Source organism: Geotrypetes seraphini, chromosome 1 (genome assembly GCF_902459505.1).
Source record: "Geotrypetes seraphini chromosome 1, aGeoSer1.1, whole genome shotgun sequence".
NCBI lineage: Eukaryota > Metazoa > Chordata > Amphibia > Gymnophiona > Dermophiidae > Geotrypetes > Geotrypetes seraphini.
In genome coordinates this window covers 169,710,540-169,737,243 of record NC_047084.1, presented here as the reverse complement: position 1 = coordinate 169,737,243, position 26,704 = coordinate 169,710,540, and the positions used below count along the sequence as shown (strand labels likewise).

Sequence of the window (26,704 nt, the reverse complement as noted above, 5' to 3'; positions counted from 1 at the left end):
TTATACGGGACACAGGCTGTGCAAGCTTGCTTAGTACTGGCCTTAGTTCCTTCCATGTATACCCATTATTTTCTGATTAAAGATCCTCTGTGTTCGTCCCACATTTGTTTGAACTTTGTCAGTTTTCTTCTCCACCACCTCCCTCGGGAGCGCCTTCCACCCATCAACCACTCTCTCCGTAAAGAAGAATTTCATAACATTACTCTTGAATCTACAACCCTTCAACCTCAAATTATGCCCTCTGGTTTTACCATTTTCCTTTCTCTGGAAGATTTTGTTCTACGTTAATACCTTTCAAGTATTTGAATGTCTGAATCATATCTCCCCTGTCCCTCCTTTCCTCTAGGATATACATATTCAGGGCTTCCAGTCTCTCCTCATACGTCTTCTGGCGCAAACCTCCTACCATTTTCGTCGACTTCCTCTGGACTGCTTCAAATCTTTTTATGTCCTTCACCAGATACGGTCTCCAAAATTGAACACAATACTCCAAGTGGGGCCTCACCATCGACCTGTACAAGGCATCACCTTCTTTCTTCTACTGGCCACGCCTCTCTCTATATAGCCTATCCTTGTCACACTGTTTTCTTTGCCTTTAGATCTTCAGACACTATCACCCCAAGGTCCTTCTTCCCATCCATGCATATCAGCCTCTCACCTACCAGCACATACGGCTCATTCCGATTTCTAATCCCCAAATGCATTACTCTGCACTTCTTTGAACTGAATTTTAGTTGCCAGATATTAGACCATTCCTCTAACTTTTGCAGATCTTTTCATGTTTTTCACTCCCTCCTCACTGTCTACTCTGTTACAAATCTTGGTACCATCCGCAAAAAGGCACACTTTTCCTTCTAACCTTCCGGCAATGTCGCTTACAAACATATTGAACAGGATCTGCCCCAGCACCAATCCCTGAGGGACTCCACCACTCACCTTTCCCTCCTCCGAGTGAATTCCATTAACCACCACCTTCTGGTGTCTGGCAACCAGTTTCTAATCCAGTTCACCACTTTGGGTCCTAACGTCAGTCCATAAACTTTATTCAAGAGCCTTCTATCAGGAACCGTCTTAAAGGCTTTGCTGAAATCTAAGTAAATAACATCTAACATATGCCCTTGATCCAATTCTCTGGTTACCCAATCAAAAAATTCAATCAGATTTGTTTGGCACGATTTACCTTTAGTAAAAACATATTGCCTCAGATCAAGTAACCCATTTGAATCTAGGAATTTCACTATCCATTCTTTCAGCAATGCTTCCATTACTTTCCCAATAACTGAAGTGAGGCTTACTGGCCTGTAGTTTCTCGCTTCATCTATGCAACCATTTTTCTGAATAGGGACCACATCCGCTCTTCTCCAATCCCCAGGAACCACTCCTGTCTCTAAAGATTTGTTAAACAAATCTTTAATAGGACGCGCCAGAACCTCTATGAGCTCCCTCAATATCTTGGGATGGATCCCGTGTGGTCCCATCGCTCTGTCCACCTTCAATTTTTCAAGTTGTTCATAAACACTTTCTTCTGTGAACGGCACAGTATCTACTCCATTCTCGTGTAACTTTGCCAATCTCGGTGCTTTTCCAGGATCTTCTTCCTTGAACACAGAACAGAAGTTTTTGTTTAACATGTTTGCTTTTTCCTCATCACTCTCCACATATCGATACATATCATCTTTCAGTCTCCCAATTCCACTTTTTATCTTTTTCCTTTCACTAATATATCTGAAAAAATTTTTGTCTCCCTTTTTTACATTCCTAGCCATTTGTGCTTTCGCCAGACGTATCTCTCTCTTGGCTTCTTTCAGTTTCACCCGGTAGTCCTTTCTGTACTCCTCTTCTTGGGTATTTTTATATTTCACGAATGCCAGCTCTTTTGCCTTTATTTTCTCTGCAACAAGTTTAGAGAACCATTTTGGTTTCCGTTTTCTCTTGGTTTTATTTATTTTCCTCACATAAAAGTCAGTAGCCATTTTTATTGCTCCTTTCAGCTTAGACCACTGTTTTTCCACTTTTCTTATGTTGTCCCACCCTAACAATTCTTTCTTCAGGTGCGCTTCCATTTTCCTAAAGTCCATATGTTTGAAGTCTAGGAATATAAGAATCGCCGCTGCTGGGTCAGACCAGTGGTCCATCGTGCCCAGCAGTCCGCTCTCGTGGTGGCCCCTAGGTCAAAGACCAGTGCCCTGAGACCAGCCCTACCTGCGTACATTCCAGTTCAGCAGGAACTTGTCTAACTTTGTCTTGAATCCCTGGAGGGTGTTTTCCCCTATAACAGCCTCCGGAAGAGCATTCCAGTTTTCCACCACTCTCTGGGTGAAGAAGAACTTCCTTACGTTTGTACAAAATCTATCCTCTTAACTTTAGAGAGTGCTCTCTCATTCTCTCTACCTTGGACTTTGAGTTTTGTGTGGCCGCCCTCCACTTTAGCTGTTATATCAAACCAAACCGTTTGATGATTGCTATTTCCCAGGTGGGCACCCACTCAAACATTAGAGATCCTCTCCCCATTTGTGAGGACCAGATCTAGTAATGTTTTTGCCGACGTGGGTTCCTGTTGAAAGGCATCCACAATCTCCCTCTTCGTTCTGATTTCACAGAACATTCCAGTCCTCATCCAGCAGATTGAAGTCACCCAACAGCAGCACTTCCTTTTTCTTTCCAAACTTTTGGATATCTGCAATTAGATCTTTATCAATTTGATGCAATTGAGTTGGAGGTCTGTAGACTACATCCACGTAGATAGAAGTTTCATCTTCTCTTTTCAAAGCGATCCATATCGCTTCATCCTCTGCCCAGGAACCTGCAGGTCAGTCACTTGGATATCGGTCTTTACATAGAGAACTACTCCTCCACCTCTTTGACCATCTCTGTCCTTCCTAAAAAGATTATATCCTGGTATGTTTGCATCCCATCCATGGGAGTCACTGAACCATGTCTCTGTGATAGCAACAATATCCATGTCTGATTCTAATATCAGGGCTTGCAGCTCATGAACTTTGTTGCTTAGATTGAGAGCATTTGTGGTCATCGCTTTCCAGCTATCCTTTAGTGGTAAACTTGTTTTTCGTATAGGTTTATGTTTAGTTACACTTTCTGTTACGTTGCTAAGAAGTGAATTGCTAATATTGTTTATGTTGCTATCCGTACAAAATCAAAACTTATTGGAATATGTTTATAAATAAGATGACAGCAAATACAAGTCCCAAAAAGCACGGTTAGCAAGATCTTACACAATCGCTTGCACTTTCACCCTTATAAGCTGCAATTGGTGCAGAAGTTACAACCTTCAGACAATGCAATGCAACAATATGATCAGGTGTTCCTCAAGTGGCCCCCGAGATCACCAGACATTACTGTTTGTGACTTTTTCCTTTGGGGGTATGTACCTCCACTACCCGCAATTATGGATGATCTGCAGGAACGCATCACTGAAGATAGAAACACGATCACGCCGAATATGCTTTTTTTTTGTAATTTGAATTTTTATTAGTTTTAACATTTGACAATTTTATAATTTCAAATGAAAGAAAAATACAATGTAATCACCATCAGCCATAGGATCAAAATATAGGAATTTAAACATGATATTACAAAGTATAGTTAGTTCACAATTTAAATAGAGGCGGAGCTGGTGATAAGCTGAAATTTTAAATAAATAGGCAAATGGTAAAAAGGAAAATAAGAATGGAGTCCGATTGCTCTTAAACTATTCTTTCTTTCTGAGCTATCTAAGAGCCTGCCTTACTCATGGTTAATCAAAAATTGCTCTTAGAAGATATAAATTTAGATAACTGCTGTGGATCATAAAACATACCTGTCCTCCTTATAAACCAATACACATTTACAGGGGAATCGTAGAACAAAAGTTGCCCCCACCTAAGTGACCTGTGGTCTAAAAATAACAAATTGTTTTCATCTTTTCTGGGTATAACGAGATACATCTGGAAACATTCTGATAGTGTTAGTCAAAAATGGAACATCTTTATATTTAAAAAACAACTTTAACATCCATTCTCTATCAGAATCAATGGCAAACTGTACCAACAGTGTTGCAGAAGCCTGAAGTCGTTCTCAAGGAAATTAGTTAAGTCTAGACTATCAGCAGATAAATTCTGCTGGTTTGGACTTTGAGACTTAACTCTCTTTGGAAGGTAATATATTTTAGAGAGAAGTGGATAAGAGGTTTCTGGCACCTTCAAAATCTCATTCATGTATCTTTTAAACATAACTAAAGCAGTTATTGGATAAACTTTGGGAAAATTAATGATCCGTGGATTACATCTCCTGATGGAATTTTCCAACATTTCTTGTTTGAAATGTAGACTCACACTGTCTTTAACCCAAGTTGAAGCTTGCGCTTCCTAAAATTTCATCTGGACTTCCAAGTCATCAGTCTTATTTTCCAAAGTAGTCACTTTATTTTTAAGTTCTAAATTCTCTGATATTACTTTAGCACACTGTATAGAAAGTTGCTGTATTTGGTTCCCCAGTGAGACTTGCAAATTAGTAATAGCATTCCAAATTGATTACCTCAGGTCTCTGTAGGGGCAAAAACTCAGTTCCAGAAACCCCTGTTGCCGAAGTACCTGAATCCAGAGTTACTACATTAGGAACTTCATGAGCTGGCTGTGCTCTCCCCATCCAGCGCTGTAATGACAAACCAGATAGCTTCTCCTGCCTCAAACCAGAGCCGGTACCTCTGCTCTGCAAGCCAGAAGGAAAATGTCCCAGGACGATGCCTTTTCCGCTGCCTTGGGGCGGGGCGGTGGAGTGCGCTCATCCAGGGACAGAGTAGCACCCTCAAAGGAGAACTCCTGCACTTCAACCTGCGCTCGTTCACCAGCCGAGGAAGTCCCTGGCTGTGGTATTCACGAACCTCGCTCAACGAAGACGTCCATGGGGCCGGTCTGTACTGAAGATTCATCCGGGAACACCTGGAGCTTCAATTTTCTTTTAACCATCAAGCAGGCAATAAAAAACTGTTAGATCCTCCACGAAGGCATCTCCCCGAACACCTCAAACCGCCATCTTGGTCAAGCTCCGCCTCCTACGCCGGATATGCTTTGGAGAGTCTGGTCTGAGCGCGATTATCGCATCGATGTTTGCCGAGTAACAGGTGGGGTGCACATTGAGTGTATGTAATACCATGTGAAACTTTATGAGTTGATGAAACTGTAGCCTCAAAGGTGAAAGAATATTCCAATAAATTTTGGTTTTGTAACCATTTAAAATCAAGGAGTGTTTTTGTGGACATCCTGTACTAGTGCAACCCAGTACTGGCACGGCTTACATTTACATGCCCAAAGTGAGCATGAAAATGTGGCAGGGATGTGCATAATTGACGCTATTAGCTTTATTGTCTTTTGAGCCCCCTTGCTATGCTTATCCAGGATCAGGGAGTTAACACATTTTATTATGAGAATGATATCATCCTATTTCTTTATGCTGATCCTTAAATAACCTCACCTAACTATATAACCCCCCTTTGACATGCTTATTTAGATTCAACTAGTCAGCACACATTCTTTTGTGCTACATTTTGCTGTGAATTTTATGCCCTTAGACTAACATACAGAATCTATTTTCCCCCCATATTCAAAGCAGTTTTCAAAGCCTCTCTGTTTCAACAGGTGTACATGAGAACAGTAAATGTGCAAGTGGGTGGGCTAGGCGTGGATGACACTGCCTACCCTCCAGGTCTATGTTTTCCCTCTTCTCTTTAACTGAAATTGCATTTCTTTTTCTCTCTGTCATTTTAATTTGCAAAACAAGAAAACACTGTAGACAAGCGTACAATGATGCAGACAAAGTTTATTATAAAAATAGGTAAAACGCGGTTAAAAACATTACATAAAAACAAACAAATGGACCCGACACGCAAGACACACACAGACTTTCTTTCGGAGTTTCTTCTATACAGGCAAAGGCTTGCTTGCGGTTCCAACTGACTCTTTTTCCATGTCAGATCCATTTGTTTGTTTTTATGTGATGTTTTTAACCGCGTTTTACCTATTGTTATAATAAACTTTGCCTGCATCATTGTACGCTCATCTGCAGTTTTTTCTTGTTTTGGTTCGTCTTCGTTTTCCTGACTGCAGGCCTTGTTGGTTTTTCCTTTTTGTTTTCAATTTTAATTTGCAAATCATTCTGCCTGTTCTCTGGAAGAGAAGTATATTAAGTCAAATAAACCACAAACATAAGTTACTTGTATAAGTGGAAGACTTGCACATGCTCCAACAATGAACACACCACCTTTGCATTTAAATAGTATTCCTCATATGCAATGTTACAGAATAGGGCTTAAGCTGACACTACATATAGGTGCTACCGTGTTTCCCCGAAAATAAGACAGTGTCATATTAATTTTGGGCCCAAAAAAATGCATTAGATCTTATTTTTTTCATGTACAATGATCATCTCTCCATTCCTCTCCTCCACCCCAATTCTTCCTCTTTCCTTTCTCTCCCCCACAGCTGGCAACTCTAGGGACTAGGGCTTATTTTCGGGGTAGGTCTTATTTTCGGGGAAACATGGTAGTATTTTATATATTTATGCATGCAAGGGGTGTGAAAATATGGACACCTATTTATAAAATTGCCCTCTATATTTCAGTAATCTTTCATCCTCTTCAAATGGAGCAGCATAAGAAATATGAGGCCTACCTTGTCCTGAACATTAATGCGGGATCCATATTAACAGAAGCCATTCGACCAACATGGCGAATTTCTTTTGCAATCATCCTCAACTTCTCAAAATTTACTAATCCCTCCACCTTTGAGTCATTACCTAAAGGGGTATGAAGAAGAAAGAGAATATATAAAAAGAACAAATCACTTTTTTGGGTCAGCTAGAATACAAAAATGGACAAACGTTGTGGACTCCGCCCCCTAGTAACCCCGTCTTTTTTAATATTTTTAACAATTTGTACATCGCCTAGAATGTTGAATAGGCGATTAATCAAACTATATAATAAACTTGGAAACTTGTGTAGCAATATTTCTTACCTTCATGGAGAAAGGTAAGATCCTTCTTAATGACAGGGAACAGAGGAATTATAGGAGGCTGAAGATTTTGACTATTCAGGACATTACGATATTTTGCCATGTTCCTAGATGGATCAAACAGGTCTTGCAGATCTTGAAACAGCTTTTCATATTTGTTGGGAAGTTTTTCCCAAGTAGAACGAAGCCTTGCCACTGGAGCCAAGTTCAGACCACTGAAAAGCAGTTTAAAAGAGTACTATTTTAAACAGTGATACTATAGTACATTGTTAAAGATTCTATTTCATGCACTGCTCCCATACTAGCTAGAATAGAGAAGATAGGTATTACCTAACTACTTACAAAGTTTTAAGAGATCCTGAAGGTCTTAGTGCTCTCTTTTGCACCATCTTTCTTATAATACAGGAGAAAAATACATCCAGCCTTTTCCTCAAGAAATGTATCACGTGAGATATCAACAAAAGAAGAAAACCCAACAATTACACAGTAAATGGGAAGACCAAAACCAAAATAAACTGTGGAGAAGATGTTCTTCATGCAGGCTTTTTTATTCAGTCAGTTTGAAAAATGCAGACAAAATCCACATACACATAAGATGGAGAGGACCCAACATGGTCCGTGTTTCAATGAATATGCCTTCCTCAGGCTATAAGGTCAGAGAAAGCAAATGTAGATGCAGAGAAAATCAACATAAAACCAAATCCTAAGACTATGCTGCAAAAACTGAATTCTGACCATGTTGGGTCCTCTCCATCTTATGCATATGTGGATTTTGTCTGCATTTTTCAAACTGACTGAATAAAAAAGCTTGCATCAAGAACATCTTCTCCACAGTTTCATGTGAGATAGCAACCACTGGCTCTCCATTGAACTCTGTGGATGGATGCTAGCCTGTTCAGAATTCATATCTAACACCATAGATGGAACAGCTCACTTTGGAATAGGAAAGCAAGCAGGCCATGCAAAGTTCAGCCTAGAATCTTTCCTACAAGATGACAACGAGCAAGTCTTGCAGCCTTAAATGTACATGTTGCAGCCCAATTATGGAAAGTAAAGGCATAAAACTTCATTACTCTTTGTAAGGAATATTTTATGTCTGAATAAGGAGCAGAAATAGCTACTTCTGCTGCCATTTCCTCTGCAACATTTACAAATGAACAAAATAAATGTTAAGAACAGAAAAGAAACCAGGAAAAACAAATGCAGATAAGCATAATGAACACCTGCAAAGCAATCAACGTAAATCATCTTTATCAAATAGAAAATAAGCTTTATATAACAAAAGAAAGAAAATTAAGAAAATCTAGAAAGAAAGAAAAATTCTATTAGTGTATATGGATGACTTCTTGGTCAAGAAGCACAGCAAACAGATGCTCTCAAACATTCTTATCCCACCTAGAAGTGCAAGAATTTTGGGAACATTCTAAAGTTTGATAAAGCAAACCATATGAACTACTGGTATAATACTATTGGGCATTTTCAGCATCGCATAATTTTCTAGTTTCTATTTGTCCTTGACAGCCTCTCTTTAAATGATGGTTTTTGTATTGGAATTTTTCTCTTTCATTTCTACCTGATAATTGCAAACATGGAGTTGAAATTCTTGCATTCTCTACAGTGCAGTGCTATCTTGATGAAATGTTTGATAATTTTCATCCTCTTTAGTTGGTTGGTCTCTCTTAGAATCTCTGATGCCACCCAAAAGGTCTCCTGGTTAATAGCATCTTCAAACTTTTTTAGGTTTACACAGCTGGTCTGTGATTTCAGTTTGAACAGGTCATCAATGTATTCTGTAGGCTCAATGTTGCGAAACAGCTCAAAGTTCCTCATGGAGAGCTGTGTTGCCACCTCAATAGTGCTGAGCTGCAGCAGAGTAAGCTGGCTTTCTCTCAGAAGCTCCTGAGCATCTTCATCAGAACACAACGTTTCTGTCTCCATATTATTTTTCAGATAATACCTGAAAAATCAAATGTCCACATAACATATATAAGCCAGTTGCAGTATTATGAAAACATTTTTATACAATATCCTTTAAACACAATTAGTGACTTAGGGATCATTTTACTAAACTGTGGCAAAAACTGGCTTTAGTGTGGAACTCCAAGCAGTCATGAAGTTCCTATTTTTGCAGAAGAAAACTCCAAGGAAATCCATGAATGTATGATGCACACATTTGAGTGACAAATGCCCATCATACTCCACAGTGAAGAAGTAAAGGTCATGCAGTATTGCCTTTGGATTGTGGTCATTAAAAATAATTACTGCATGAATACTTACCGATAGCTATTTTGCAGGAAGTAAAGTTGACACTTCCTGCAATATTGCATGCTAACCAGTTAGCATGCAATATTGTAGATGCACTGATTAGTGCAGGAATGCCCATTCTCTGCCCCTGACATGCCCCCTCCATAAATAAATGACAAAAAATTATTAGCACCTGGATTAGCTTGCTAATTTGGTAGTTAACACAGGATGCCATTTTAAATTGGATTAACACTAGTGCAGCTTAGTACAAGGGCTTGTATCCTCAAATATAAACAAAGATTTTTGGGCCAATGGGGGGTCTCAGTTTATATTTGGGTCAGCACTGACCTAACCCCTGACGAGCCTGCCGTGAGACAGGAGGGATCGCTTCCTTCTCATGTCTTGGCTGACTCTACTAACTTTTACCTCCCTCCACCTCCCCAGTATACCTTTTAAATCCCTGGTGGTCCAGCGGTGGGCTTCTTCCCCTGTCCCAGCTGATTCTAAGAAATTTAACCTCCCTCCCACTTACCCTGCGTACCTTTAGAATCCCTGGTGGTCCAGCGGTGAACTACGGCAGAAGCGACCTTCCTTCGCTCCTGCCCGTGCAAAGCTGCTAGCTGATTGGCTGCCGTGAGATCTTGTGGGACCACAAGTTCTCGTAGGAGCCAATCAGCTAGCGGCTCTGCACGAGCAGGATCGAAAGAAGGTTGCTCCTGCCGAGGTTCACCACTGGACCACCAGGGATTCTAAAGGTACGCGGGGAGGCAGGAGGGAGGTAAAAAATCTTAGAACTGGCTGGGACAGGAAGCAGGAGGGATCCCTGCTGTCCCTGCCCACCGCTGGACTACCAGGACTTACGGCAGGCCTGGTGGAGGCCTGCAAGGCATTGGGAGGGAGAGGGGACAGAGTACAGAACCAGGCTAGGCAGGGAGGGAGGAGGGCTGAGTGCAGAGACTGGCAGAGCAGGAAGGGAGGGGGAATAGTATGCAGAGTCTGGCAGGACAGGGCAAGACAGGACAAGGCACTTGAATATTAACCCAACCCCCTCCCTATCCCCCCCCAGTTTATATTCAAGTCAACCTTTTTTGGAGGAAAAAAGGTTACCTCGGTTTATATTCAGGTCGGTTTATATTCAGGTTTATACGATTGATTCTAGCTAGTTTTACTGTTTGGTTTTGTATTCCCTATTTTTGGACCTTGTGTCCTTGTACTGTTGGATTTCTGTATAATCTGTGTTGCATTTGCTAATAAAAATTATTTACAAAAAAAACATTAACTTTGCCACTGAAAAGAAAATGATAGCAGGCTGAATACTGCATCACCATTTATCAAAATACTTTTTATGTAACCTCCTCCAGCATTCTTACCTGCCACTGAGTTGAATTCTATCTGCCAGCTTGGACAGCTGATCTGGAAGCCTTCTTTGTTTGATGACTCCTTCTGGGGTGACAGACACTTCACATAAGGAGTATGCCTCAGGTGTGGCAGTCAAAGCAAATTCCCTGATTGCCTGAATGACTACTTCCTTGGCCGTTGTGTCCTTGCTGATCATGATGTAACGGCTTTGCTGGTCTGCCTTGAAAACTCGCAGAACTTGGTCAGGTAAGTCTACAAAAGGGGAAAAGAAAGAAACCGTATGTTATGAGATGATGTATATGGCAAAAAGTGAGTAGTTGACAAACAGAAAATAGAGGGATGTTAAATTACGTTTGTGAAATACTAACAGAAACAAGGCAGCAGTCAATTTTTATCTTTTTTGTTGTTGTTGCTGGACTTTAAATATATTTATTACCATTATTATGGCACTATTTAGATACTGGACATATAAAATGGGATTCAACTTGATTTGGGGGGGGGGGGAGTGGATTCTAGATTAGATTCTTCCTGGAGACTAACATGCATCAGCAAGACTGATAACAGGCGTATCTAAATACGATCACATCTCGCCCTATCTCCAACAATTGCACTGGTTTCCTGTTGTTTTTAGATCTCAATATAAAGCAATAATGATTTGCCATCAATTCTTGTATAGAACCATACCTGAATTATTTAAAAGTAAGATGTCAAACTATTTACTATCAAGGTCTCTGCGTTCTGAGATTTTAGCGTTATTAAAAACAGATGCTAATCCAAAATATGCTGAGACCAGTAAAATGGCCTTTTGCTGTGCGGGGGTCAAATTGTGGAACTCACTTGTCGGTCAATTACAAAAATGTTATGACAAGGGTAATTTCAGAAAACTATTAAAAACGCAATTATTTGTTAATGCATTTTTCTAGGAACTGATCTTTGCGACTGTTCTTTTGATGGGCACTTTATGTGATTTTTTTTTTTTTTAGTTCAAAACTTTTTATTAGGTTTCAAAATTATGATTATATGTTAATGTTTGCTTGATTTTATCTGTCTTACTGAATTATGTAAGTACGATATGTAAACTGTTTAGGTTTAAACGGTATATAAATTTTTTTAATAAATAGTAAAATGAGAGCAGATAAAGGCCTGAATGGTCCATCCAACATGCCCATTAGTTACATGCATTATAAATTCATGATTATCTTTTTTCTTTGATATTTCTAGGCCATAGATCATAAGTCCACCCCAGTGGCATACCTAGCATAAGTGACACCTGGGGCCCATCATTTTCTCACCCCCCCATCTATATGAAAAATATGATGTTTAGTAACAATCCACATATCGCACAACAAGTTTACCTAGGAAAAGGCAGCATCTTAAACACTGCAGTGAGCACTAGAATATCAACACACACATTGCAAAACTAAACAAGCCAGATCCCGCACAGTCAATTGATCCTGCAGTCAATGCCAACTGAAAACTATGTTCTTTTCATACACACAGAACAGAGATACACTCTCACCCAATATGGAATAATCACAAACTAAAAATAGAAATATGTAGACAAAAGTTAAACTGAACCGCCAAGAAATCAGACTGCATACATGCAACACCACAGAAACAGTGACATGTCCCCTAATACTGTGCAAAATATAAAGCCAGTAGATGTAATTTGAAAAAAACTGATGCATAACAATCACCACATTACAAATTAACAATAGAAATAAAACAAATGAGAAATAAGAAAATACCATTTTATTGGACTAATCCCCATAAGCTCGATCGCTATCCCTGCAAACCACCTGATTCCATCCACACAAGCCTTTAATTGTTTTATATTGAACTTATATTAAAGTATAAAAAGAAACAATATTCTGTACAATTGACAATTTATAAATCAGTGTCTTCTCCCCACTCTCTCTTCCCCATTTCCCTTCAGCGTCCTCAGCCCACTCTCTCTCCACTTTCCTTCAGCACACGCACATAAAAACAAGCAAGTAATTTTATATAATTTTCATTCTATTCATTCATAGAAAGTAAAGTCTAAATAATGCCAGTCACATAACAAAACATGATTTTACAAAAATAATTCCCTGCACAGTCAAGCCTGCAAGGATTACTAGATGTCTTTCAGCAGCTCCTCTCCCTCCCCCTTACCTTCGTGGCCAAGTCAAAATGATCTACCAACAATAAAATTTTAAAAGCACACTGTAAAGAGAAAATGTTAATTATTTTTATTCCGCGGGTTTTCAAAGAGGTCAAGGCAGATGACTTTATGCAATGTTACCTCAGTAACAACTATACAAAAATAGACAAATATACCCCCTCCCTTTTTACTAAACCGCGATAGCGGTTTTTAGCGCAGGGAGCTACGCTGAATTCCCCACGCTGCTCTTGTCCTTTTGATCACTCTCTCCTCAACAATGAATTTCCTGTCCTATTATTTTTCTTTCTTTCTCCCCTCTTAAAGTCAATTCAATTTGTTACCTTTGCTTAATCTTCTGTAAACCGCAATGAACTTAACGGTATTGCGGTATATAAGCTGTTATTATTATTATTGACGCTCATAGGCTCCCTGCGCTAAAAACCGCTTTTGCCATTGTGCAAAATATAGACAGCATATATAAATTCTCAAAACGGGCACATTTTGATCACTAAATTGAAAATAAAATCATTTTTCCTACCTTTGTTTGGTAATTTCATCAGTCTCTGGTTGCACTTTATTCTTCTGACTGTGCATCCCTTCTTTCAGCCTCCTGTATGCTTCCTCTCCTCCAGACCTCATTCCCTCCTCCAACTTTTTCTTTGTTTCATCTTGCCCCCTTCTTTCTTTCTCTCTCTCTCCATGCCTCCTTTCTTTCTGTATGTCTGTGTTTCTCTCTCTCTGTGCACTATTTCTTTCTTTCACCCTGCCCCCTTCTTTCTTTCTCTCTCTCTCTCCATGCCCCCTTTTTTTCTGTATGTCTGTCTCTCTCTCTCTCTCCCCATGCCCCATTTCTTTCTTTCACCCTGCCCCCTTCTTTCTTTCTCTCTCCATATCCTTTTCTTTCTCTGTCTGACTTTCTTTCTCTCTGTACCCCATTTTTTTTCTTTCTTTCTTTGTTTCACCCTGCCCCCTTTCTTTCTGGCTCCCTGTCCCTCCTCCTTTCTTTCTTCCTGCCCTCCCCCATGCCACCGTCATTGGGAAACATGGGCATAAAAAGTATATGCCTACAAAGTGTGTGTGTAAGTGTTCCGCGAAGCATAGTTTGGTCACAGTGGAAGTGAATGTCGCAATGGTGATTGTATTTTATAAAAATATGTGGGTACATTCACTTACTTACACTTTTGGGAATTGACATTTGCACAGTATTAGGATGGGTGCAGGAAACATATTTTATAAATGCACATAGGCACCTATGTTACTTTTATAAACATATTTCAATAGGTGCCTTTTTGACTTTTCACATTGGCATCCTGATATAAAATCAAGACTAGAAAGACTAACAAAAAAGACTTTGTGCTTCATGAAATTTGGGGGCCATGAGGTCCTGTTTTCAGATAGCACTTTTTGATTTCTTTAACATTTTTTGATTGCTTTCACAACTACATTTTTCTCCAAGAATGACATGGCCAATAAAATTCTACACTCCATCTATTTCTCGACAGCTCAATTTACCAAATGGTATAAGTTGATCATTTCTCAGCCTTTTGGGGCATATAAAGTGAAGTATAATGACCCTTTCATGGTTGGCTGGCTGCGATTGAGAACAGGTTTTATGTTATGTTAATCAGGTTTTCTATTCTGCCTTTACCTATTCAATTCAAGGTTGGATTACATTAGAAGAGGTTGAGTCAGTTACCCAGGAAGTTACAATGCACAGTTTGACATGGACATTCAATAGAGTTGCTAGTACAGGTAAATCAGTACAGTTATTAATACAGTTAAGGTATAGTTATAAATACATAGTTACAAGTTCAAGAAGGTCATCGTTGGCTTATCGTTATGTCCCAGGAGTTGCATTACACAGTTTAGAAATGGGCTTTTACAATTACCATTTCAGTAACTTCAGCAATCACCTACACTGAACGGTATACAGCCTAGAATACTGATAGACCTAAAAAATAAACCTGCAGAACCATTATCCTAGTGAGGTGTTGGAATCTCCATCATTGGAAGCTTTAAAAGATTAGATAAACATGTGCATGATATAGTTTGACAGAGTGAATCCTGCTTACAGGCTTGGGTTGGACTTTATGACTTTCAGAGGTCCTTTTTAATTCTATGTTTTTATAATACATATACGTTATGACCTTATTTTAGAAGGAACCTCAAGGAGATTATCAGGCACATGCAAAGGGAAATAGGGGCAGGGGTTGACCTGAGATAACGGATCAAAGAAACGCTTGCACATGGAACTATGCTTTGTTTCTGCTGTGGGATCATGCAGAATTAGCTGTGGTCAAATGCAAGGGAAATGTGGCACCTACCTACCTAAAGCTGCATCTTTCCTGGTCCTTATGCAGAAGACCTTGGTTGGCTGCTGTTGTTGACTCTGGCATGTTTGATACTTTGCTGATCTCCTGAAGTGAGATTTCCCCCAGACGCAACATTCAGACCATTTGGAAATATATTTATTTATTCATTCAATTTTCTATACCGTTCTCCCAAGGGAGCTCAGAACGTTTACATGAATTTATTTGGGTACTCAAGCATTTTTCCCTGTCTGTCCCGGTGGGCTCACAATCTATCTAATGTACCTGAGGTGATCTGGGGAGGGGGGGGGGATTAAGTGACTTGCCCAGGGTCACAAGAAGCAAAATGGGTTTGAACCCACAACTCCAGGGTGCTGAGGCTGTAGCATTAACCACTGTGACACACACTTCCCACAATGTCTTATATACCACAATTCTCTGCAAGGAATCTGCAGTTTACAATAAGAGTTAGATCAAGTTCTTGAAGTTACATGGTTAGAAGAAACACAGAAATATGACGGCAGATAAAGGCCAAATGGCCCATCTACTCTGCCCATTTGCAGTAACCATTATCTCTTTTTCTCTCCGAAGAGATCCCACGTGCCTATCCCAGGCCCTCTTGAATTCAGACACAATCTCTGTTTCCACCACCTCTTCCGGGAGACTGTTCCACACATCTACCACCCTTTCTGTAAAAAAAGTATTTCCTCAGATTCCTCAGAACCTATCACCTCTTAACTTCATCCTATGCCCTCACACTGCAGAGTTTCCTTTCAAATGAAAGAGACTCGACATTTATATTACGTATGTATTTAAACATTTCTATCATATCTCCCCTCTCTCGCCTTTCCTCCAAAGTATACAGATTAATATCTTTAAGTCTGTCCCCATATGCCTTACCACAAAGACCACACACCATTTTAGTAGCCTTCCTCTGGACCGACTCCATCCTTATTATATTTTTGAAGATGCGGCCTCCTGAATTGTACAAAATATTCTAAATGAGGTTTCACCAGAGTCTTATACAGAGGTATCAACACCTCCTTTTTCCTACTGGCCATACCTCTCCCTATGCAACCTAGCATCCTTCTAGCTTTCTCCATCACCTTTTCAACCTGTTTGGCCACCTTAAGATCATCACATACAATCACACCCAAGTCCCGCTCTTCCGTCGTGCACATAGGTTCTTCACCCCCTAAACTGTACCGTTCCCTCGGGTTTTTGCAGCCGAAATGCATGACCATTAAATTTTAGCTGCCGAATTTCAGACCATTCTGCAAGCTTCACCAGGTCTTTCTTCATGTTAATCACACCATCTGTCATGTCTACTCTATTACAAACTTTGGTATCATCCGCAAAGAGGCAAATCTTACCCGACAACCCTTCAGCAATATCATTTATAAAAATGTTAAAAAGAACAGGCTCAAGAATAGAACCTTGAGGCACACCATTGGTAACATCTCTTTCCTCAGAGTGATCTCCATTGATCTGTCGACTTCCACTCAATCAGTTCCTGACCCAGCCTGCCACTTTGGGACCTATCCCAAGGCACTCAGTTTATTTATTAGACATCTGTGTGGAACACTGTCAAAGGCTTTGCTAAAATCTAAATACACCCCATCTAGCGCACATCCTCTATCCAATTCTCTGGTCACCCAGTCAAAGAAATTGATCAGATTTGTCTGACAAGACCTACCTTTAGTGCAGTGGTCTCAAACTCAAACCCTTTGCGGGGCCACATTTTGGATTTGTAGATACTTGGAGGGCCGCAGAAAAAAATAGTTAATGTCTTATTAAAGAAATGACAATTTAGCATGAGGTTAAACTCTTTATAGTTTATAAAACTTTCCTTTAACAGTTTTACCTTATGCAAAATTGTCATTTCTTTAATAAGACATTAACTATTTTTTTTGCGGCCTTCCAAGTACTCTATTTTTTCTGCAGCACTCACATTTAAAGTTTAATATCTTTTCTTTCTCAAAACTGGCACATTTCTATTACTAAATTGAAAATAAAATAATTTTCCTACCTTTGTTTGGTAATTTCATCAGTCTCTGGTTGCACTTTATTCTTCTGACTGTGCATCCAATGTTTCTTCTCTTCTTTCAGCCTCCTGTATGCTTCCTCTCCTCCAGACCTCATTCCCTCCCCCAACTTTTTCTTTCTTTTTCTATGTCTGTCTTTCTCTGATTCCTTGTCCCATTTTTTGCTTTGTTTCTGGCTCCTTGTCCCCCCCCCCCTTCTTTCTTTTTTTCCTTCTGGCTCCCTGTCCCCCCCACCTTCTTTCTTTTTTCCTTCTGGCTCCCTGCCCCCCCCTTCTTTCTATCTTCCTTCCTGCCCTCCCCCATGCCACCACTGCCGCCGGGGAATAGGCTGCTGCTGCTGCTGCCATTGGGAACAGGCCGAGATCTCCACGGGGCCGACCAACTCTCGCCGCCCGACTACAATTCTAACGTCGGAAAGGACATTCCGGGCAGCCAGGCAGCGATTGGCTAGCCAGAACGTCCTCTCGATGTCAGAATTGAGGTCGGGCGGCGAGAGAAGCAGGGAGCTTAAAGAGCATGGTGCCGGCGGTGAGAAGGGAAGGGAAGGGAAGCAGTTGGGCACCCCTGCTCTAGAGGAGCCGCGAGCCGCACTAGGAAGAACAGTGGAGGGTGACCAGCTGTGCGGACCGCCCCCCCCCCCCCTTGGTACGCCACTGGAGCAGCAGCGTGTCTGGCCGGCTCATTCCATTCAAAGCCGCGGGTGGCGGCTCCTTGCGAGATCTGCGCCTGCGTCTGAAGCCTCTCTGATGTTGTGATGTCAGAAAGGCTTCCGATGCAGGAGCGAATAGTGCAAGGAGCCGCCAACCTGCGGCTTTGAACGGAACGAACCGTCCAGACCCGCTGCTGCTCCAAAAGGAAGGGAATGATCCAGTCCAGACCGCGGGCCGCAAAAAAAACTTGGAGAGCCACATTTGGCCCGCGGGCCGCGTGTTTGAGACCGCTGCTCTAGTGCAGGGGTGCCCAATACGTCGATCGGGAAGGCAACGCGAGTCGATCACAGAGCCCATCCCGGGTTCCATGATAGACTCGTGTTGCCATCCCAATCGACCGGCCGATCAGCCTTCCTCTCCCCAAGGTTCCCCACCGGTCATCACTTCAAGCACATTCATTCTCGCTGCACCTTTCCTTGCCCAACTGCCAGAACCCGTCTTCCCTCGCTCGCTTTCTCCCGTAGACACTCTTTGATAGACTGGGGGATGATGTCACTTCCTTCGGGAGAAGGCGGGAGGGAGGTCTAGGGAAGTCACGACCCTGGAGAGTTGAGCGCAGACTGCCCCTGGCGGAATTGACAAGCCAGACTGGAGAAAGGCGGTTGGGAGCAGGAGGTGCTCTGCCCAAAAATGCCGGAGCTGCTGCTGCTGCTCTGACATCTTGAGCCTGAAAATGGGAAGCTGAGGTGGTCCCTGGGGGGGGGGAGGGGCTATGCATTCTTCTAAGTATCGTGCTAAAAGGAGACTGGAACGGCTCTCATGGAAGACTGGCTTTTTTTCTTTTCCTCGGCCCTGGGCGTCCGGAGATTTGGGCCTGCAGAAGCCTCACGCTGACCAGCATTCCTCTCCCCGACGTCAATTCTGACATCGGAGAGGAATTTCTGGGCCAGCCAATCGCTGCCTGGCTGGCCCGGAACTTCCTCTCCGACATCAGAATTGAAGGGGAGCAGAATGCTGGTCAGTGCAAGGCTTCTGCATGGAGAGCTTGGGGGGCGGTGGCTTGGAGGCCTGTTCCCCAGTGGCGACGGCAAACCTAGTGGCTTGGGGGAGGGCAGGGAGAAAGAAACAAAGGGGGCAGGCAGGGAGACAGAAAGAAAAAGGGAACAGGGAGACAGAAAGAAAGAACAGGAGGCAGGGAGAAAGAAAGAAAAAGTTGGGGGAGAGAATGAGGTCTGGAAGAGAGAAAGCATATAGGAGGCTGAAAGAAGGGAAGAAATATTGGATGCAGGAGTGGGCTGAAGTCAGAAGATGTCAGAAGAAGTGCAGCCAGAGTGAAGTGAGAAGAAGTCAGAAGAAGAAAGTGCAACCAGAGACTCATGAAATCACCAAACAAAAGTAGGAAAAATGATTTTATTTTCAATTTAGTGATCAAAATGTGTCTGTTTTGCAAATTTATATCTGCTGTCTATATTTTGCACTATGGCTCCCTTTTACTAAACCGCAATAGCGGTTTTTAGCACAGGGAGCCTATGAGCGTCGAGAGCAGCGTGGGGCATTCAGCGCAACTCCCTCCACTAAAAACTGCTATGTGGTTTAGTAAAAAGGGAGGGGCTATATTTGTCTATTTTTGTATGGTTGTTATTGAGGTGACATTGCATAGAGTCATCTGCCTTGACCTCTTTGAAAAAAACCCGTAATATTAATGATAATTAACATTTTCTCTGCCTTTCAGTGTGCTTTGTGCGTTTTAAAAAAAAATTTATTGTTTGTAGATCATTTTGACTTGGTCATTTTTAAAGAAGCTCGCAAGCCCAAAAAGTGTGGGCACCCCTGCTCTAGTGAATCCATGTTGCCTCCGGTCCTATAATCCACAGGATTCCAGAAACTTCACCATTCTCTGTTTTAAAAGCGTTTCCATTAATTTGCTTACCACAGAAGTCAGACTTACCGGCCTTTAATTCCCTACTTCTTCCTTACTTCCACTTTTGTGGAGAGGGACCATATCCGCCCTTCTCCAGTCCTCCGGTACCACTCCCAACTCTAGAGACTCATTATAAAGGTCAGTCAGTGAAGCTGCCAGAACATCCCTAAGTTCCTTCAGCACCCTTGGATGTACACCATCCGGCCCCATCACTTTGTCTACCTTTATTTTAGCTAGCGCCTCACGAACCCAACCCTCTGAAAATCGATCAGGGTCTATTACTCCTCCATCCCTATTCACATTTGTCTTCTGTGGTCCTGTCTCAGTGCTTCAGCTGTGAGCACAGAACAGAAATATTTGTTGCAATTCAACCTTTTCTTTATCAGCTTCTACATATTCCTCCTCTTCACCTTTGGGTCTCACAATGCCACTTTTGCACTTCTTCCTATCACTAATATATCTAAAAAATGGTTTGTCTCCCGTTTTACCGTAGCTATTAGAAAGAAGAGGTGAAGGATAACAGAATGGCTATAGAGAGGAGAGATATGTCTTAAGTTTCTTCCAGAAGTCAAGGTAAGTGGTGGGTTGTCTTAGGTATGTTGACAGTTTGTTCTAGATGAAAGGTCCTTGGTATTTAAAGGGAGCCTCAATCATCATCTTCTGCCGAATTTGTTGAGGTGATGGGAAGAATAGTTTGAAATGTTGCGATACTTGTGAACTGAAAAAGGGAGTGTGGGATTTCAATATCAGAAGTTAGTCCATCTGAGATTTCTCCACAGATCGCTTTGTGAACCATGCAGGCTATCTTGAACGGGATTTGCTTTTTCTTTGACAGTTAGTGCAGTTGATCTAATAGCAGACTTGCCCTCTCATTCTGAAAATTAGTCTGGCAGCTGTGTTTTGTGGTAGTTGCAATCTCTTGTGTTCTTTTTCTGTGATGCCACAATATAGTGAGTTGCAGTAGTCCAGTATGCTATTAAGACAGATTGCGCTACTGTCCTGAAACTGGTCTGGGGCAGGACTGGTGTAATTGTAACATAGTAAATGGTGGCAGATAAAGACCTGAACAGTCCATCCACTGTGCCCATAAGTTATACTCATTAAAAACATACATGATTAAGTTAACTTGTGTCTTCTTTGATATTTCTGGGCCATAGAATGTAAAGTCTGGTATTGTCCTAAGTCCCAAATGCTGAAGTTCCTGTCTAAGCTCACTACAGCCCATCCAACCATCCCGTTGTTTGCATGATATCTACCATAAAGTCTGGCTAGTAACATCCTCATGTTCCAAGTTAGTGGAGTTCCCACTGATGCCCATCTCAGCCCATCCTACACCGAATCACCATAAATGGGGCACAGACCGTGCAAATCTGTCCAATACCGGCCTTAGTTCTTTAATTTACATCCTTAGTTTTCTAATTAGAGATCCTCTATTTATTATTGTCCTGAGTTCTCTCATCTTAAATAAGAATTTTTTCACTAGAGAGGTGATGTGTGTTGAAGGTTAAGTTCAAGTCTAGTGTAACTCCGAGTACTTTGGAGGAATTTTCTATCTTTAGTCGCTCGCCTGTGGACAGTTCTAGTTCTTTGCTAGGTAGAGAGTTATAGTCTCCGAACCATAATATTCTTGTTTTTCGATTTTGTTTAGTTTGAGGAAGATTCTAATCGTCCATGCAACATAGGTCACTCGATAGTATTTTTCAAGTAGTTTAGAGTGTTATTGAAGGATTCTTTGGCTATACAGAGAATAAAGATATCATCCTGTGTAGGAGAGGATATGATCCTGGGCGTGAGGGTAGATTATTTCCCAGAGATCTCAAATAGATGTTAAACAGCACAGGTGATGTGTAGGTGAGCCTTGTGGAACACCGCAGTTTGCCTTCCATTGCTGGGATCTCTCGTCATTCTTTCCAAACTTCATATACTCTCTTTTTTAAGAATTTGTGGAAAAACATTGTAGTACCATATCCTGTGCTCCAAGTTCATTTAATTTGAGACGTAACAGTGAGCGGTCTTCTTCATCAAATGCTGCAGAGATGTCAAATTGTAGCAGTTTAAGATTGTCTGCCTTTGCTGAGCTGATATCTTATTTTAGATGTTAATTTGAGTAATAGGGATTCAGTGCTGTATTTTGGCCTGAAGCCATGTTGTGATTTCTGGAATCCATTTGTTTGGTCTAAGAATTTAACTAGATGCATACTTATACAGAATTCTAGTAGTCTGGCAGGCCATGGAATCCCTGCTACCAGCCTAAAATTTTCTACTTTACTCAGGTGAGATTTGTGGCTTTAGGTATGGGTGTCAACGATATAGCTGATATAGGTTTTGGACAGAGTCCATTTTCTAAGCATCTGTTTACTAGGTTTGCCAACCATAGCAGAGAGCTTTTTGGTACTGGGTTTTTTTTGTTAGTTTTTTGGTTTTTTTTGGGAGGGGATGAGTTAGCAGGCTAGCTAGACATAAATCTAAGTAACCATGCTTTTTGGATATTCTCTTCAGCCAACTTGAGATCTCTTGTGTGTTGACTGAGGTGAATTTTGACCAGCATCTGTCAGCTGGGATCCCTTCATTTTCATTGTATTTGGTTAAGTATAGATCTATGTTATTTTCTGGGTCATATGTGAATGATGTCCTCACGGTATTGATTTGATTTTTTTTCTTGAAAGTAATGTACTAGGTTGTCTGCATCTGGTTGTTGTGATGCTAGACTTTGTTATATTTTTTGTGGAGATCAGTGAGTTGTAGATATTAAAGAGACATTTTGGAGGATATGAATGCAAGTGAGGCTGCTTCCACAGAACCCATTGTTGGGACATTTTTAGTGGTGCTGGTGGTCCCCTCCCTCCTCCAGGATTCATCAGGGGTCAATGAAATGGTGGCAGGACAGAACAATGCAGCAACATCCTCACAGAGAAGTCTACTCTAAGATCCAGCATTGGAGGAAAGATTAAACTGAAACAAGTTCTTTTGAAGGAGGTACAGATGGCTATAGTACCGTATTTTCACGCATATAACGCGCGCGTTATACATGTTTTTACAAACCGTGCATAACCTTGTGCGGTATACGCGTGAGCGCGTTGTACAAAATTTTTTTTACATAGTTCCCCCCCCCCCCCGACTTCCGATTCACCCTCCCCGCAGGACTGCTCGCACCCCCACCCCGAAGGACCGTTCGCAAGCACTCCCACCCGCACCCCCACTCTGAAGGACCGCTCGCACCCCCCATCATGTAAAGCTCCTACCGGTGTCCTGCTGCTTCCTCTTGGCGGTCCCCGACACCCGACAACGATCGGGGCAAGAGGGAGCTCAAGCCCTCTTGCCCCAGCCAACCGCGGCACCCCCGACACGATCGGGGCAAAGAGGGAGCTCAAAGCCCTCTGCCCCCCCCGACTCCCGACACGATCGGGGCAAAAGGGAGCCCAAGCCCTCTGCCCCGCCGAACTCCCCGACCAATATCGGGCCAGGAGGGAGCCCAAGTCCTCCTGGCCCTGGGCAACCCTCCCCATTAGTTGTTCGGGCCAGGAGGGAGCCCAAACCCTCCTGGCCACGGTGACCCCTACCCCCACCCCGCACTACATTACGGGCAGGAGGGATTCCAGGCACTCCTGCCCTCGACGCAAACCCCCCTCCCCCAACGGACCACCTCCCCCCCCAAGAACCTCCGACCGCCCCCCAGCCGACCCGCGACCCCCCCTGACACCCTCACCCCCCTTCCCATACCTTTGTGTAGTTGGCGGACAGATGGGAGTCAAACTCGCCTGTCCGGCAGGCACCAACACGGAATGAGGCCGGATTGGCCCATCCGTCCCAATGCTTCAGCCCTACTGGTGGAGCCTAAGGCGCTTGGGCCTATCAGAATAGGCTGGGAGCCTTAAGTCCCACCTGGGGGCGGGGCCTGAGGCACATGGCCCAACCTGACCATGTGCCCAAGGCCCCGCCCCCAGGAGGACCCTAAGGCTCCGGGCCTATTCTGATTGGCACTAGGCGCCTTAGGCCCCACCAGTAGGCGGAGCTTTGGGACGGATGGGCCAATCCGGCCTCATTCCCGTCGTTGGCTGCCTGCCGGACAGGTGGGTTTGGCTCCGTCTGTCTGGCCAACTACACAAAGGTACGGGGAAAGGGGGTGGGGGTGTCGTGTGGGGTCAGCCAGGGGGGTTGCCGGGTCGGTTGGGGGGAGGTGGTCGGAGGTTCTTGGGGGGGCGGTCATTGGGGGGAGGGGGGTTTGCGTCGAGGGCAGGAGGGCCTGGGGATCCCTCCTGCCCGTAATGTAGTGTCGGGGTGGAGGGGTAGGGGGTCGCTGTGGCCAGGAGGGTTTGGGCTCCCTCCTGGCCCGAACAACTAGCGGGGGGGGGGGGGGGGGTCGCCAGGGCCAAGGAGGACTTGGCCTCCCTCCTGCCCAATATTGTCGGGGAGTTGGGGAGTCGGCGGGGCAAGAGGGCTCTGGGCTCCCTTTTGCCCGATACGTGTCGGAGAGTCGGGGGGGCAAGAGGGCTTGAGCTCCCTCTTGCACCGATCGTGTCGGGGGTGCCGTGGTTGGCTGGGGCAAGAGGGCTTGAGCTCCCTCTTGCACCGATCGTGTCGGGGAGTCGGGACCGCCAAGAGGAAGCAGCAGGACACCGGTAGGAGCTTCTACATGATGAGGGGGGTCGGGAGGCTGTGGGGGTGCGAGCGATCCTTCAGGGTGGGGGTGCGGGGTGGGAGTACGTGCCGAGCGGTCCTTCGGGGTGGGGTGCGATCGGTCCTGCGGGGGTGGGGGGGTGAATCGGACGTCGGGGGAGGCCATCAGGCTTTCCAGGGTGGGGACAGGACTTCAAGGAGGAATAGGAGAGTCGGGGTGGCCAGAGGAGAGTCGGGCGTGGGCGAAAGGAGTCGGGCCGGCGACAGGAGAGTTGGGGCAGCATGCGCAGTATATGGGTGTGCGCGGTATATAAAAATTTCTGTACATAAATTTGTGTTTTTCGCGTGCCTATACCCGTGTGCGCGTTTTACACGGGTGCGCGTTATCTACGTGAAAATACGGTAATACTGAGGTAGTCTGTTTACTTATATTGATGCTAGTGGAAGGCACGACTCTCTTCAGATACAGATAAAGCTCAGGATGAGACAAGAAAGGAAACAAGGAGTTGGAGCAAAAGAGCAAAGGATTTACATACTTAAAAAATATTTTGTTAAATGTTTCATAAATACCACTGCTTTACTAGAGTCTATTATATAGCTTTTGCCCCCTACACTCCACAGAGACTTCCTTTACCAAAGTCTGCAGTGACCTGTTTCCTGGCTAGATCCAAGGGCCTTTAGTCAAACCTCAACTTTCTTGACCTGTCTGCTTGTTTTTTTTTTAACTTGAAAATTTTATTATTAATGATTAACAAAGCAAACAAGTCAAAATAGAAAGATATCCTAATAAATCGGTACACAGAACAATCAACTATAGAGGCTGCATACCACCACACATAGGTATATTACAGTAGACATTACCCATCACAATTCCCCGCCAAAAAAAGGAACAGTAAGCTGCAATACCTTCCCCAAGACAGTTCAATACATCAATGGCAGATATGACATCTCCTAAAACAATAAGCAATATCACAAATCAGCAATCAGAAAAAAATAAATAAATAAAATCACAGGATATAAATAAACCACCCCCATATTAGGTCAAACTTATGAAAAGTGCCATATTTAAGTCTATACATGGTACACCAATGACACAATATATCAATTACCAAACGCCAGTCTGGCTGCTCATGCTTCTTCCAACTGGCAGCCAGAACCAGCCAAACCGCCTTAATACACAATTTGATAAAGCTCAATTCTCTAGGTTCTAAGCTAGGGTCATACTGACAAAGAAATGCTACCTCCCATGAAGCATTGATCCTCGTCCCCATAACTTTAGAAAGTTACCCAAGACAGAAACCCAGAACCCTTGGACCTGGGGGGCAATACCACCACAACCCTACCAACAAAGCCCCTCACCTCCCTGTGGGCCACCAGCAGATAAGTACTTTATAACCATTCTCTATCAAGGGGGCTGCCAATCCACAGAAGCCACCTGGGACCATCCATTCAGAAGCAGTGAGTCCTCTTCCCAGATCTCGCTCCCAGGCTTACATATAGGGTAACTGAGTTCCCAGTTGAGCATTAAGACACTTATAAATAGCAGAGGGAGAGATGGGGAGAAGATGGATGAGAGAGATGATGTGTTGATCATTTTATGTCACATACTGTGAGTGGGAGGATTGTTCTGCCTAGGAGGGAGGAAGGGGAAGGCATATTGACTGATATGTGGTGTACTGCTGACAGTATTCAATATATTTCCATCATGTTTGGCTGCCTATTTGGTTGACATGATGGTGACTTCCCAACCAGCATTTAAACATGGGTGACTGGGGCCTACATGGAGTTGTGATCAGGACTGTGGTTGCCTTGTTGGGCAGACTGAATGGAACGAGGTGTTTTTTTCTGCCGCCATTTACTGTGTTATATACAATCCCATAGTGAATATTGCATAAATTCATCTTTCATGCTTATTTCACAAAGTTTGACCAACTCATGCCAATCACATCCTCTGACATCTTAGTCCATATTGTGCTAGTTACTGTTCAAATGTAATCAATTATAGTTACTGGGATAAAACACATTTACTTACTATAACAGGTGTTATCCAGGAACAGCAGGCAGATATTCTCAAGTATGGGTGACGTCACCGACGGAGCCCTGGTAAGGACCACTTTAAAAGTGCATCGCCACTTAAGACTCTAGAAAGTTCACGATAACCTGAACCGCTCATGCACGAGTACCTTCCCACCCAACGTAGGCGTGTGGTCCCTCATTTAAGATAAGCCAGCTAAGAAGCCAACCCGGGGAGTTGGGTGGGTTGTGAGAATATCTGCCTGCTGCCCCTGGATAACACCTGTTACGGTAAGTAACTGTGCTTTATCCCAGGACAAGCAAGCAGCATATTCTCACGTATGGGTGACCTTCAAGCTAACAGAAATGGGATGGTGGGAGAGTTGGTCGTTAAAAAAA

At 43.1% G+C, this 26,704-nt stretch overlaps 1 protein-coding gene across 5 annotated transcripts in view; it reads right to left on the bottom strand.

The window, feature by feature from the left end:
* The window catches only part of RAPGEF2 (Rap guanine nucleotide exchange factor 2), a 651,997-nt gene that overhangs the window by 45,567 nt on the left and 579,726 nt on the right, over positions 1–26,704 (bottom strand). For all 5 annotated transcript variants that reach the window (XM_033941499.1, XM_033941509.1, XM_033941490.1 and 2 more), the window contains 4 exons: positions 10,619–10,859; positions 8,578–8,961; positions 7,008–7,219; positions 6,666–6,789 (listed from right to left, as the gene is read on the bottom strand). In XM_033941499.1, the coding sequence (XP_033797390.1) occupies positions 6,666–6,789; positions 7,008–7,219; positions 8,578–8,961; positions 10,619–10,859 (961 nt within the window). The remainder of the gene's footprint in view (positions 1–6,665; positions 6,790–7,007; positions 7,220–8,577; positions 8,962–10,618; positions 10,860–26,704) is intronic.